The sequence below is a fragment of the Lathamus discolor genome, chromosome 3, assembly GCF_037157495.1.
Source record: "Lathamus discolor isolate bLatDis1 chromosome 3, bLatDis1.hap1, whole genome shotgun sequence".
Classification (NCBI taxonomy): Eukaryota; Metazoa; Chordata; class Aves; order Psittaciformes; family Psittacidae; genus Lathamus; species Lathamus discolor.
This window is the reverse complement of record NC_088886.1, coordinates 30112098-30126266: the sequence shown is the minus strand read 5'-3', so window position 1 is coordinate 30126266 and position 14169 is coordinate 30112098. Positions and strand designations below refer to the sequence as shown.

Genomic DNA, 14169 nt, shown 5'->3' with positions numbered 1-14169 from the left:
CTTTTTTCTCCAGCATAGCCCTCACACTGTGTTTTACTTTATGCCATTAAAAATCTACTTTGAGGACCAAATAACTAATTTTTTAAGATTAATCCCATGTTCTTTCTTATGAGATAACCATTCTGAACTAACTCATTGACATCCCAGGTGTGTCTGAATGGACTTTAACTTGATGGGGGCTAGAGTTCATAGAGACACCAGTAATCTTTCTTCCTACTCCTCCCAGCTCCATTTCCAATGAGGAAGGTTCAATGATGAAGAAAACATTTACATGAAATAGTTATTACATGCATTTGCTTTTCTCCTCTTGTGAGAGCAATTATGAACTGTTTGAAAGGGCGGTCCTTGAATGCAGTATTTCTGGCATATCATCACCTGTAACTATACCAATGTCGCAGGCCACCCTGCTGTGTTAAACTCCAAGCTATTAACTATTCTCAGATCTTTTCTAAATAATGTTGGGAACCCAACCACTATTGGTCAATATGTCTTAGAGTATGCCTCATGGATGTTTACTGTGCAGCTAAACTTACATAGTAACAAAAAAGACAAAATTTGGCAACTGTGTCAAGAAAAAAAGAAAGCGTACATATTTTTATTTTCTTTGAATTTTTATAAACATGACTGTAGTGCTATGGATAATTTTTTATAGAAATTGGTCAGATTTCCTCAAGTCAGATTTCCTCAGAAAAGTACATTATGATTACGAATTATGAGAAAATCAAAGATTTTACATAGTAGTTTTGACTATTAGGAAATTTTCTGTTAGAACTAAAGGAATATTGTTCGCTGGGGAGATTTGGATGGAGTCCATTCACATTAGCTGAGGGACTCAGAATTTAGAGCCTTTCCATTACAGTGGAGTCTGAGATAGAGGGGATCAAGAGGCAGGCTGGAATACCTAAGCATTAGTTTTTGTGCTGCTTGTTAGAAATTGTATACTTTTCCCCCTTCTCCACATGGCATTTTCATTCACTGTACAGCTGTCATTGGCCCTGCAACTCTCAAGCCAGGAACATCTCTCTCTGTGGTCATGTAGATTTTTCTGCCATGGAGCTATGTGGAAATAAAGGCAAAATGTTTGGAAGAACAAGTTTGGGCGTTCCTGGGCATGACTTTGATTGTGTAAGTTGATCTAGAAAACCTGGAGCTTCTGGCATCTCCTTGAGACTTGAGCCAGTGAAGGGAATACCTTCACCAGAATGAGAGTTGCTTTGGAATAGATAAAGAAAGTTTGCAGTGGGAGGTGTGAGAGAATCCTGCTGATTTAGAACTGGAATGCGATAGAGAGCTTCTGTTATTTGGAATGGAATATACTTTCCTGACATGTTTGTCTTGTTGCAATGATGTCTAAAATGGTGATCATGGAAATGACGAGGGTGATGTGGTCCATGATGGGGAGGAGGAGGATGGTGGTGATGTGGTCCATGAGGGGGGGGAGGACAGTGTGGTCCATGATGGGGAGGAGGATGGTGGTGATGTGGTCCATGAGGAGGGGGAGGACAGTGTGGTCCATGAGGAGGGGGAGGACAGTGTGGTTCGTGATGGGGAGGAGGATGGTGGTGATGTGGTCCATGAGGAGGGGGAGGACAGTGTGGTCCATGATGGGGAGGAGGATGATGGTGATGTGGTCCATGAGGAGGGGGAGGACAGTGTGGTCCATGATGGGGACCATGAGGAGGAGGATGTGGTGCATCATCAGCAGGAGGAGCAGAAGGGGAATCTTGTGATTCTTCTTGGGGAGGAGGATGTGGTCCATCATGGTGAGGAGGAGGGGGATGATGTGGTCCACCGTGGGGAGGAGGTGGAGGACAGTGGTGTGGAGGGTGAAGGTGGTGATGTGGTCCATCATGGAGGGGAGGAGGAGCAGGTTCTTCATGGCCGTCTTGATGTTCTTCATTGAAACTATGGTCATGCTCAGGGTCTTCAGGTCTGGACTGAGAAGAGGGTGGATATCCATGCCTGTGATGATGTCTATGATGATGTCTGTGACCAAAATGACGATGAGTATGTCTGTGAGGTTGTCCCAGAGCTGAATATCTGCATCTTTTCCCATAGCCATGCTTCTGTTTGTAAAAACACCAGGGGAGGTAGTATTAAGATGTTAATAGGACAGAAGAAAGTGGTGAGAAAGAGGCAGAAGTGAGAGGTAGTAGGTTTGCATTTATGGATCTGGTGATCGTATAAAAAACAAAACAAAACAAAAACCCAACAAAAAAAAAAAACCCAACCAAAACCCCCAAACCAAACTCTGCATTTTTTCAGGATAGAAGAGAAGGAGTACATGATAAAATGCTAAATTACTGAAATTTGTCTGGAAATACTACACCATAACAAAATGAAATGAGCAAAATGAGCAAAATTTGTGATGTATCAAAACAAAATAAACCCCACATTGGAGTAGCTGTCATAATATAAACTGGAGTGCCAAGTATGGTAAAGAGCATCTCTCCTCCTCTTGCTTTCTAAAATTCCTCTGAACTTGTTTGCCAGTCTCTATTCACTTTAACTAAGGAGTACAATTGGACTAGGAGGAGACACCCTTGGAGGGAGTAGTAGGGATAGCTGAGTTCTAATTCATTCACTGATTGACCTAGCAGTCAAAAGCCAGCCTGTCCTGACATGCTGCATCACACCCAGGCAATAATAAAGGGGCATAAACAGTCGTTCCAATCGTCTGTCTGTCTGGACTAACAGATGATTATGTAGCCTGCATGAGGATATAACCAGAAATATTTCAGTAAGTGAATACATACCCAGGGATGGTAGATTTCACAGCTTATATCTGTTCCATCAGGTTCATCTGAACCGCTGATAATTCTTGCCTTGCAGAATCCCACGTGCTAAGCAAAGGAAAAAGTAAAAAAAAAATGCACATCTGGGTTCTTGTGATGGAGTTAATAGAAGCTACTGGAAGTTTAACATTTTGAAAGTTAGGCTAGTTCCTTCAATACCTAAGTATGTTTATGTAACTTGGCTAGATCCTGAGCTTTCTGACCAGTGATACTTGTCAGTGATTAATCATGATTAAAATATGTGCCATTTTTTAGTATTCTTTGCTGTGAAGACCACTTTGCCATGGGCATGTAGAGGGCTACTACATTCCAACTTACTTCTCTTTTGATGTCTGTAAGTAATTGATTGGTCAGCTACTGATGTTTCCAAAATGAGTACCCCATGGGTGACTGATCTTTTTTTTTTTTTACTTTTTTTTTCTGTCTTTGCTTGTCAAATATCTGCTCAGACTGGCTACTCAGAAGTTTTGCTCAAAGTCCTCAAAACCAGACACTGCGTAGCTATGCTGCTTCAGACAAAGCTCAAGGTAGAGCTTTCACCCATATGTATTTTTGAGAAGTAATTTTTCATAATCTTTTAGCGTTAGCATTCTGTTTGCTGTGACTTTCACCTGCTGTCCCGCCATTGTGTGTGGAATTGCTCATGTGAAAGTGCACAGAACTCAGGTAAAGTGTTCTGTGTATGTTCTCTATGTTCTCTATAGTGGGTGCTTTGTCTTGATATATGTTTGAGCCATTAGTAGCCTGTTGTGATCAATGGTTGTAAATGTTAACAGCAGTTTACATGCACACACAAGTGGTGGCAGCATTGAGAACAGAATTCAAAACCTCGAGCTATCTCTCTGGCTTCTCCTTCATTCTAGTGAACTTCTGTTTCTGCTACCTGTCCATTCACAACCCTTCCCAGTTGTCTGGAATATAAAGAGCCAGAGCGGAAAATGGATGTAGATAAAATGAAAGTTCTACATGTTTTATTTTTCCATATTTTATTTGATTCCTTCAATTTAATTTCTGAAATTTATTCTGAAATTAGGACCTTGCCTAGTTATTTCTTTGGTGTAGATTATTATTGCAATGGGAAGGTGGGTGAGGAGAGTACTTTGATAGTAATTTGCAGGCAAGCCTGAATTATTCCACTATCCGTTCCCCTGCAGCAGAGGAAAAAAAAAGTAACCCTGGGCCCAATGGGATGACAACACATGCATTTTTTTCAAGATCTGTGATTCGTGTTAGTGTAAAAGTTTGTATGAATGATTTACTAGGGAATGGCCACAGTTTGAATATGAAAGCCAGATATAAACTGAAAAGCTCACCTGTAGGCCTGTAATATACCAGACTCCAGTTACTTTTAAATTCGAGAATTCAGACTGGTTCCTTATAGAATAAAAAGGAGCAGCTGTAAGATTAGTATCTGGACATGGACATGCTGGATTTTTAATTTTGAGTTGGGGTGCATGCTTATAAGAAATACTTGGAAATATTGTGGGAAGATCTTCCTGGTGCCTCTCATTTTATCAGTTTTCATTCTAAGACTACTTACAGTGTGCCAGTCATCAAGAAAATCACATTCCAATGCCTGATCTGCTTGTCGTGCAGATTTGGAACAGTTGGTCTCTTTTATAGAAAATCCTAAAATGTGACCTTCACGGGATCCAATCTGAAACGAAGAGGTCAAACAAGAAGTGGCAACTAGGTGTATTTAAAGTTCTGTAATTTTAAAAGCAACCATACTTCATATCATTGTCAAAATCCCACCTACCTCGTGCTTTCATTACCTGTGCTATTCAGATGTTCATGTATATACTGTAAGGAAAATAGATTATATATTTTATACCTTACTTTCTGAACACCTTTATGAGTTCCAGGAATGTTTGCTTTATTTCTTTGTCTGGTATGTGTATGTATTAAGACCTGTTACTTTTACAGTCTGTGTTTTTAGAAAGTAGCATCCTTAGATTCTTCTCCCCAAATTGAGCTGCTGCTCCTCTGAAAGTATAGAAATCTATTGGATGACAACCACCGCTTATCCAGTGATGGGCATGCGTAGTACTACAGTGCTGATGTTATTTTGAGATAAAATTTTGCCAGTTACAATGAGATTGTTGCTTTCTCTGTTGTCAGTGGCATTATTCATAGAGAAGGCATTGTTCCATAAGAACATGAGAGAAAGCCTTTGTGATCCTAGTAAAATCCATAAAAAGGTGTTTCATTTTAATTTCCAACTGTAGGAATAGTTTATTTTAAGTCTGTGTGAAAGATGTCCATAGCATATGTGTGCACACACGTTTCATTAACTTAACTAAATTGGTTAAAAGTGGATGCACATACTTTATGGTATATGTTTTATCATAATTAATAGTTTCTAAGTGCTGTGAAGTCTATTGAAATCCACTGGTGCAATCTAAATTGTCACTGTAGCTGAAGGCAGCAAAATGTGAAGGCAAAGCCTTTAGGGACAAATCTATGAATCAGGCAATCTGAAAACAGCCACTTGCTAAATGGGGGTAGGGATACACTGCACAGGACTGCAGTGTAGAACACTGTAGTGTTTCTGAGCAATATTAAAAGCTGCAGGGAGGTGTGGTTGGCATGCTATAATTCTGGCAGTTTCCAAGATCAACATGTATTATGGGAAGGGCCATGGGACCTCATTACTGAGGTGTCCTGAACTGACATGTGTTGGCAGATGATCTTGTGCTGTTTGAGTGAAGGTCTCCAGTATCTAGCAACAAGAAATTGTGGTGATGTGAGAGTTATACTTCAAATCACCCAAAGGATAAGTCTTTGTGGTGACATCACTCAAAGATGGAGGAGTTATTTACTAGAGCCAGCAGTTCTTGAAGAGGTACAGCACAGACGCATACCTCCTGTCATTCAGAGCTCTTGGAGTGCTGCTTTGCTCTGCAAGCAGAGATTCAAAATTCTAAATATGCTAAGAGTAGAAAATTATCTGATTTTGGTTGGCAGAATGTGTGACTGTGATAATACAATGACTGTGCATCTTGAAGAACTCTGTTCAGTAGTAAATACACTCTTGTATGTTATGGTATGATAGGTAAATAGGCATTCAAAATAAAAACAGGTACACAAAGAAGGCTCTGACATTTTGGTTGCCATCTCACTGCCGTAGTTTTTAGCAGATGAAGTCCTTTTGCTTTCACATGCCTGAATTAAAGTTAATAACAAGTCTTTGCAGAAATAGGGCCTTCAATTTTAAGCAGATGGTTTACACTGAATGGTGACAAGCAATAGTTCTGATCCTAGAAAGTTTTGAGTTCTGGTCCCATGGCTTTGAGCTCCTCACAAAATGTTGTCAGTTATAAGTAATTTTAGGACAAAATGCCACTTACCATCTTTAAAATCTTTTCAACTTTGTCCACGCCAAAGTAGTTTGTGTGGTTACCCTCATTGTTGAATTTCTTCAGGGCCTTCGCAGCAATATTTTTATGTTGCTCAGTGACTTCTAAGACTTCAACTTTCACAGGACAATCTTTGCACTCTAATAAATCTGGCGGAACTGTGAAAACAGAAAAATTACTAATATTGCAATGGATATTAATACTCTTGGGAGTGTGCATATGCCTTTAATGTGAACTCATAATGAGAAACTGAAATGCAAACATTTCCTTGGAAGTATAATACCCATGCCTCACTTCTCAAATATGGGTTTGTCCTATAATGTGGAAAAAATACAAACTTGTGGAAATGAATATTCTTATAAGTCTTTTAGCTCCACTTTAGAATCTTACCGCCCCAGAAGGGCATCCATTCTAAGTTTAGGTTTGTCCTGATACTCATTATCATGCTAGGGTGGACTGGAATGGTGACATCATCTGACATTAATAAAGTCTGCTTTAGAAGAGCAGGGTAACCTCAATTCTATTACTAATTCTTAACATTCCATTTGAATTATCTAAAATATAAATGAATTGCAAGCAGATGAATGAATCTGCTATATGGTTACCATATATAGTAATACACAGACTTGTAATTTGGTACTAGGGCTGGTTTGAGGAATGCATTGGCTTACAACAGTGATTATTTTACCTGGACTTAATGTACAATTGAATCCATATAGTTGAGGTTTCTGCAGCAGATGGTTTGTATGCATGATAATCTTACACTGCCCAAAGTCCTGAGAAGAAAAAAGGATATGAGATTATGATGTTATTTTCTCCAAATTTAATTGGATGTAGGTGATCACAGAAATTATGCCTCCTTTTAATGTACAGTACTTCTAAGAATAATAGATGTGGTCATTAGTGGAATGTTTTATCTGGTAGCTCCCAAAGTTTGTGGTCAAATAAAATGGGATATCCCTCTACAAGAGCCTTTATTTTAATTCTCAGTTTGCATGACTGAGTAGACAATGAAAAACTAAACCAGCCTTCTCAGTCATTCTAATACTTACACTAATATAATACTAGCTAACAAGGGATGTTAGGACGACAGAGATACTCAAGGTTACATAAATATCAAAAAAATGGGTGGACCTTTTCTTTCATTCCTTTTCCCCAACTTAATAAAAAGAATAAATTGCCCTTCTAACTTCTCTCTGTTCCTCTCCTCTCCATTCCTCTCCTCTCCTCTTTTCTTCTCTCCTCTCTCTGTTCTCCTCACAGCCTTCCTCTTTTGTCCTGTGTGGTAGTTCCACCACTCTCCTATTTAGATAAACTTTTGGATTGGTGGTTCTCATCCCAGACTGCTTCAGTGGACTGCAACAATAAACGGTAAGTATTGCTACATATTGTATGTATAATGACACTACTAGTATTTCATATTGTCATACAACAAATGCTATGACAGGAAACTGACAAAATGTAACACTAGTATTTCTGGCTAATATACTAGGAATATGCTTTAAAAATAATTTCTAATGCCCTTTAGTTGTCAGCAAATTATTCTTTAAACGTCAGTACTGCTACCAGCAGTGGAATGCTGAGTATATCTTCTCTAAGACAAATAAATAAAGCTGCACTTATTTGAGGAATCAACCCTTTTCCAAACCTTTAGCTTACATTCAATAAGTCTAGAATTCCATAGATTTTATTTTATAGTGAGCCATATTAAAGCCTAGTCTTAGAGATTTTGTGACATAGAAATTTCTGGGCAGTTAGTTGAAGATCAAGTTAATGGATTATTGACATATGACTCTGCCTGGGTGCCATTACTTGCCATGGAATAGGTGTCACTGTATTCACAGGATGCCCAGTGTCTTCTGGATAATACAGGGCATTCAGTTTCCAGCACATCCAAAGTTAAGTAGAGGAAAGATGAATTTCCCTGGAAGAGAATTGCAGGTTAAAAAGAGTTTGTATATAAGAAGTTTGGTCTGAAGGAAACTTCTTTGAAGTAGGTATGTTTAATCTTTAATGTAGCTTCCTAAGGTTTTTTCTGAGCTGACAAGCCTAGAAAGGGTTTAGGGGGGCGGGGAACTTTGGAGATCATCTTGTCCAGCCACTTGCTCACAGCAAAGCTAGCTCCAAAGTTAGATTCAGATGAGTTTGGTGTATCACCAAGAAAGATGTTCCACAACCTCTCTAAGCCATTCCAGTTTCCATAGAAAAACTTAACCACTTTCTCCATGATTTATTTTTTGGCCTTACATCTAGTGAGAATTTCCCTTACTGCAACTTACAACTGTTACCTTTTTGTTGAGAACCTGTGAGAAGAGTGTGTTGTTATCCTGTCATCCATCAAGTAGGGAAAATGCCAGTGTTAAAAAGTTGCCATTATGTCTTTCTGATTTTCACATAGAACATATTGGTCTATTAGGAAATCAGTTGCCTAGGCAGCCAATTCTATAGCTACATCCATCTCAAATGACTTTTGTGATCAGATACTTTTTCAGAACTTTGCTTCCTGCTCAAGTTATTCAAGGAGCAGCGCAACAAAGCTGATTATTGTTTGTAATGTAAAAGTGTCCTGGTTTTGGATGGGATGGAGTTAATTCTCTTCCTAGCAGGTGGTACAGTTCTGTATTTTGGCTTTACTGTGAGAATAAGGTTGGTAACACACCTATGTTTTAGTTGTTGCTAAGTAGCGCTTACCCTGATCAAGAACTTTGCAGTCTCTCATGTTCTGTCAGTGAGGAGATGCGCATGAAGCTGGGAGGGAGAAGAGACAGGACACCTGACCCAAACTTGCCAAAGGGATATTCCATACTATAGATTGTTATGCTCAGTGTAGAAACTGGGCCAGTTGGCTGGGAGCCACTGATCTCTGTTCAGGGACTGGCTGGACATCAGTCAACAGGTGGTGAATGATTGTATTGTGCATCACTTGTGTTTCCTAAATTCTGAATTTTATTACTCCTTTTCTCTTTTTCCTATTATTATTATTGTTGTTGTTGTTGTTATAACTATTTACTTTTTTTCAATTATTAAACTCTTCTTTTCCCACCCGCCGGGTTTTACCTTCTTCCAATTCTCCTTGGAACCCCCTTGGAATCACCCGGGGTGGGGGATGAGCAAGTGGCTGCATGGTACTTAGTTGCTTTCTGGGATTAAACCATGACAATCCTTTTTGGTGCCCAACATGGGACATGAAGTATTGAGATTACAACAGATCTTACCAGAGTGTGTTATAACAAATTTGTTATAAACATTCATTACATTGATGTAATAGTCATTGGTCACAAAAAATGTTCATTCATTCACCCTTTAATAGCGCCATATGGCCAGTGTGACAGTCTAATGGAGAGCAGAGACTAGCAGTAGACTATCATAGCCTGAATGAAGCCGCACTGCCACTGAGTGCTGCCATACCAGACATTCTAGAACTGAGAAGGTGCAGAGACCTTACAGGGAGAATTCTTTAGCAATAGGATAGACAGAAGGGTCTTTGCTGTTCTTGTAGGCTCTGTATGATAGCTGAAGCTGTGACCCTGGATTGCAAAGACAGCAGAATTCATTAAGGGTATAAAGCAGACCATAATCATGGTAGTCTAGTGGTTATACCGTTCACCTGGAAATGTGAATCCTCAGCTCTGATCCCTATTCCAAATTACGGTTCTATGGTTTGTGGAGTTAATAATTGATTAAAATGTAAAAACACTGAGATTTTTCTTTTTAGAAATAACTATGGCTCTACTCATCCATCCCATGAATTTTGCATGTCTTACTGTCCAGTGGCTCCCCTTCACAAGGGTGGCACACACCTAGTTGCATGGCAGCAGCATTCTTCAAGAATGGGAGACTTGAGGCTTTACTCTCTTAATGCTGAAGATTAAGAAGGCTGATTGCTCCCTAGATGAGTTCTTTAACTACCTGGCTATTGTGTAAAACCCAAAAGTATCACTTGCCACATCCTTGGAATCTGGGCTTTGGGTCACTTCCTGACCTTTTTCTTGTCCTAACAGGCAGTCTTAAGCACCTCCATCAAACACTGCCTGTTTTTTCAGTTGACATACTGAGATGTGCCATGCATTTCTTAAACAGTGGCTGTGTGCCTGGATTCTAGTTTCACAGGCAAACAGCTGAAAGGTAGTCAGGTGCATTAGTATATTTTCCTGGGCTGCATCAAAAGGAGTGTGACCAACAGGTCGAAGGAGGTGATCCTGCCCCTCTACTCTGCTCTTGTCTAACCTCACCTAGAGTATTGTGTGTCCTCAACATAAAAAGGACATGGAAATGTTGGAACAAGTCCAGAGGAGGGCCACGAGGATGATCAGGGGACTGGAGCACCTCCCGTATGAAGACAGGCTGAGGAAGTTGGGGCTGTTCAGCCTGGAGAAGACTGCGTGGGGACCTAATAGTAGCCTTCCAGTATCTGAAGGGGGCCTATAGGGATGCTGGGGAGGGACTCTTTATCAGGGACTGTAGTGACAGGACAAGGGGTAACGGGTTAAAACTTAAACAGGGGAAGTTTAAGTTGGATATAAGGAGGAAATTCTTTCCTGTTAGGGTGCTGAGACACTGGAATTGGTTGCCCAGGGAGGTTGTGAGTGCTCCATCCTGGTGGTGTTCAAGGCCAGGTTGGATGAAGCCTTGTGTGGGATGGTTTAGTGTGAGGTGTCCCTGTCCATGGCAGGGGGGTTGGAACTAGATGATCTTGAGGTCCTTTCCAACCCTAACTATTCTATGATTCTATGATTCTATGTCCTTGGTCTCTTTTATCTAATAGTTGATGAAATTTTGTATTCTGTTGCTTTTTCTGCTATTGATTTGCTTTGGCATTTAGGCAATCATTGACAAAGGCTTATGTATTCTCTTTAGGAAATAGAAATAGGAAGGAAACAGGAAATGACTGAAGCAGATTCTCTATCCAGCCCTTCCCCTGTTTTGCAGAGTGGCATTTTCATCTCCCAGAATTAAGATGATAACAAAATGCCAGTCTTGAGGATAGGTTGATCTAATTAATATTAGACATTCCCAGATTAAAGAAACCCTTCAAATATAAATTTTGAACACAAAAGAGACATGACAATAGGCAGGACAAAATAATTTCCAGTGTTGTATAAAGCTGTTTGGAGCATCTCTTACAACAAGATCTTGTCAGCCAAGAGAATAAGGGCATTCAGCATTGTTCAAGATCAAGCTTATGTACAATAAACCATGCACAAATGAATACTGAGACAATGTAAATCAGAACTGATTCCTTGAATTACACCAACATTCTTCTGTTAAAAGCAATAAACATAAGCTTTTAAAGAGTTGAGTCATTATTTCAAAATCACAAGTCTTGTGTAAATCAGCCTTTAAATTGATACTTACTATATGTAGTTCATGTGCATCAGTAATACGGAATAACCCAAAAACATAGCCACTTCTGCGATGTCTGTTGACCAAATCCAGGGCCACTCCTGCATCTGTTTCAATGGTATTACAGTCTGCAGGTGTAATTGTTTTGTTTTGGGCATTAGAGCACTGCAGTAGTATTAGGAAAAAAGCTGAAGCTAGAAGCAGCATTTTGTTTGTGTCATCAGGTTTCATCTGCCTATGCTCTAATAAAGTCAGTAGTCTGCTTTTAAATTTAAATCAGAGTAGGCCACCAAAGTTATAAGTGAATGCTAGAAGGGCATGTTTTTATATAAATTTGAGTGTTGTGTCAGAGGGCCATTACCTTGAACCTGGATTAACATTTAGAAACATCGAGTAAATGATTAGATAGTGACTTAGCAGATTTTGAGGAAGGTAGGCCTTATAAGGCCCATCAAAGGGACTATGTGATTATTTAGCAGACATTGTGCAATAGTGTTTTACTATGAAAAATATGTAGCTTCTAACAATGTGCTGCTGAGCCTGAGATTAAGAAGGTCCAGTTTATGTATGCATGTGTTACGCAATCTTGGTTTTCTGTTTATTGTAAAAACAGTTGAACTGAAAATATGGTGAAATTATTTGTGGTCCAATGATGGCTATATCCATATGACTGATTTTACAGATCCTTACCTAGCAGAGAAGTAGTGAAAGGGGAACAAGGTGATCACTCAGATTTGGAAGGGGATGTAGCTTAAAGTGCATTTGCAAGCTGGTGGTCTGTAGCTGCTATGTGAGTACCTGCTACTCTTCCACCTTGAGAAAATTTTTGGAGGGGTTTTTTTATTTATTTTTGAGAGAAACATTGGGAAATACAATGCGTAGTCATACTTAACCCTTACCTCATTTCATTAATCCTTGTTAAAAAAAATCCATCTGATGCATGTCTGGTGTCTAAGAAACCATATTTTTAAATAGCAGAGCTGAGGCAGTGGCTTTCTTCTATAGTTACTTCAGGACACACTTAACAGTTCTCAGGAAGTAGATAGGCTAAATGGAGAATCTTACCATATTAGAACCAGAGATACTCAAAACTAGTGTGAGTCAGTTTAAAATGGATGAAAATAGTCCCCACACAAATGGTAGAGAACTTCTGTAACTTGTTGATGCACAAAGATACAGAGGCAGACAGTATCAGCAGTGTCAGAATGTCTTAGAAAAGTTCATAGATAGCATGTCCTTAAGTAGATGCTAGGAGGACTAAGCAGATATGTGCTTTTTAAAATCCCTAGAACAACTATTCTGGGAAAAATACCAGAGGAATGGTTTGCAGAAAGAGGGCATGTCATATATTTCTCTTAACCACAACCGTCTTTCCACTTTGAGAGATGAATACTAGGCTGGGTGAACCATTGTTCTGATGCAGTGGGGCATTTCTTTTATCTATGTTTTTATAATGTTTCTTTATAATAATTCAGAATTTCTTCTGGAAGATTGAAAAAAAAAAAGGTGAAATAAATGTTATGTAAATAATCAAAGACATTTGAAATACATCCCATCAGTTAAAAGTAATATTCGCCTCATTGCTGTGTTCCAAGTTGCACACCCATTCATTACTTACAATACCGTTTAATTTTTCAAATGGGCCGTCATATTGAAGAAAGGCATCAGATTAGGTAATTTAGAACATAATTCCCGTAGTCATCTATTGTTTGCATATTGTTCTTTTTTCTCCTTTTGTTCTGTGCTGTTCATTGTGACACCAATCATTTTCCTGACAGTGGCTTATGTATTTTTTGTGTATGAAATAGAAGCACTATGAATAAACAGTAGAAAATGTACAATTCCTGCAAAATTGACTGCAGAAGTAAAAGTAAGATTCTGTTCCCTCTGTAAAGAGTTTTGTCCTTAATTTCTTTGGAAAAGGAAGATTGGACTCTATTATTGGAATACAGCATGGACAAGCACTCCAGGCACAGTCAGAGCAGTTGATTAAGTGTCGGTCATAGCTGAATTAGTGTAATGTATTTCTCATCCAGTTTGATATCTTTTTTAATACCTATTTTGTTTTTATATTTATCACTTGTAAGTTTTGATTGTTGCTTTAATGAACCTATTTCTATAAAGAGGTTGCTGACAGGAATAGGAATATTTATCCAAACATGGCATTTCTCTTGACTACCTTATCAAAAGCTTGTTTATCTTTATGACTTTTACCAAGACTTGACTTGCAAGAGTAAGAGGTGGTCCGCATTCAAACTTTAAGGAGTTTGTAAGAAACATCCATTCAAAACCTTCCTCTAGAAATCTGGGAAAACACACAAAAAAGGGATTTATCCTCCTCACTTGGAAAACAGTGTGCCAGACACTTAATAAATAGGAATTTATTCTAGGGGGGAAAGAAAATAAAAGCTGACAAATAAAGGAGGTAATATGCAATAACCAATTACTCCTTTCCTAAAGTATAGCCATAAGTATTTACAGGTATCTCTGATTTCCTGGGAGGAAACTATTACGCTAGCTGGCTGTTCTCTGCCTTCTGCAGTAGTGTTTCACTCATAGGCTGGGGTTATCAAATCATACAGCTCAATCAGTTATGCATGTGGCAAGACCTTACCCGTCCTGTAGCCTGTGCTGCTCTGCAGTTGCTGTTATTTCTGCTGCTAAGCAAGAGT

At 39.0% G+C, this 14169-nt stretch overlaps 1 protein-coding gene across 1 annotated transcript; it reads right to left on the bottom strand.

Annotated features, from left to right (window-relative positions):
• Positions 1-567: 567 nt before the first annotated feature.
• On the bottom strand, positions 568-11818 carry HRG (histidine rich glycoprotein). Its single transcript, XM_065674456.1, has 7 exons — positions 11510-11818; positions 7971-8078; positions 6843-6930; positions 6146-6312; positions 4336-4452; positions 2757-2843; positions 568-2066 (listed from the first exon to the last, which is right to left on the bottom strand). The coding sequence occupies exons 1-7, from the start codon at positions 11726-11728 to the stop codon at positions 1032-1034; spliced, it is 1821 nt and encodes a 606-aa protein (XP_065530528.1). The 5' UTR covers positions 11729-11818; the 3' UTR covers positions 568-1031.
• Positions 11819-14169: the final 2351 nt, after the last annotated feature.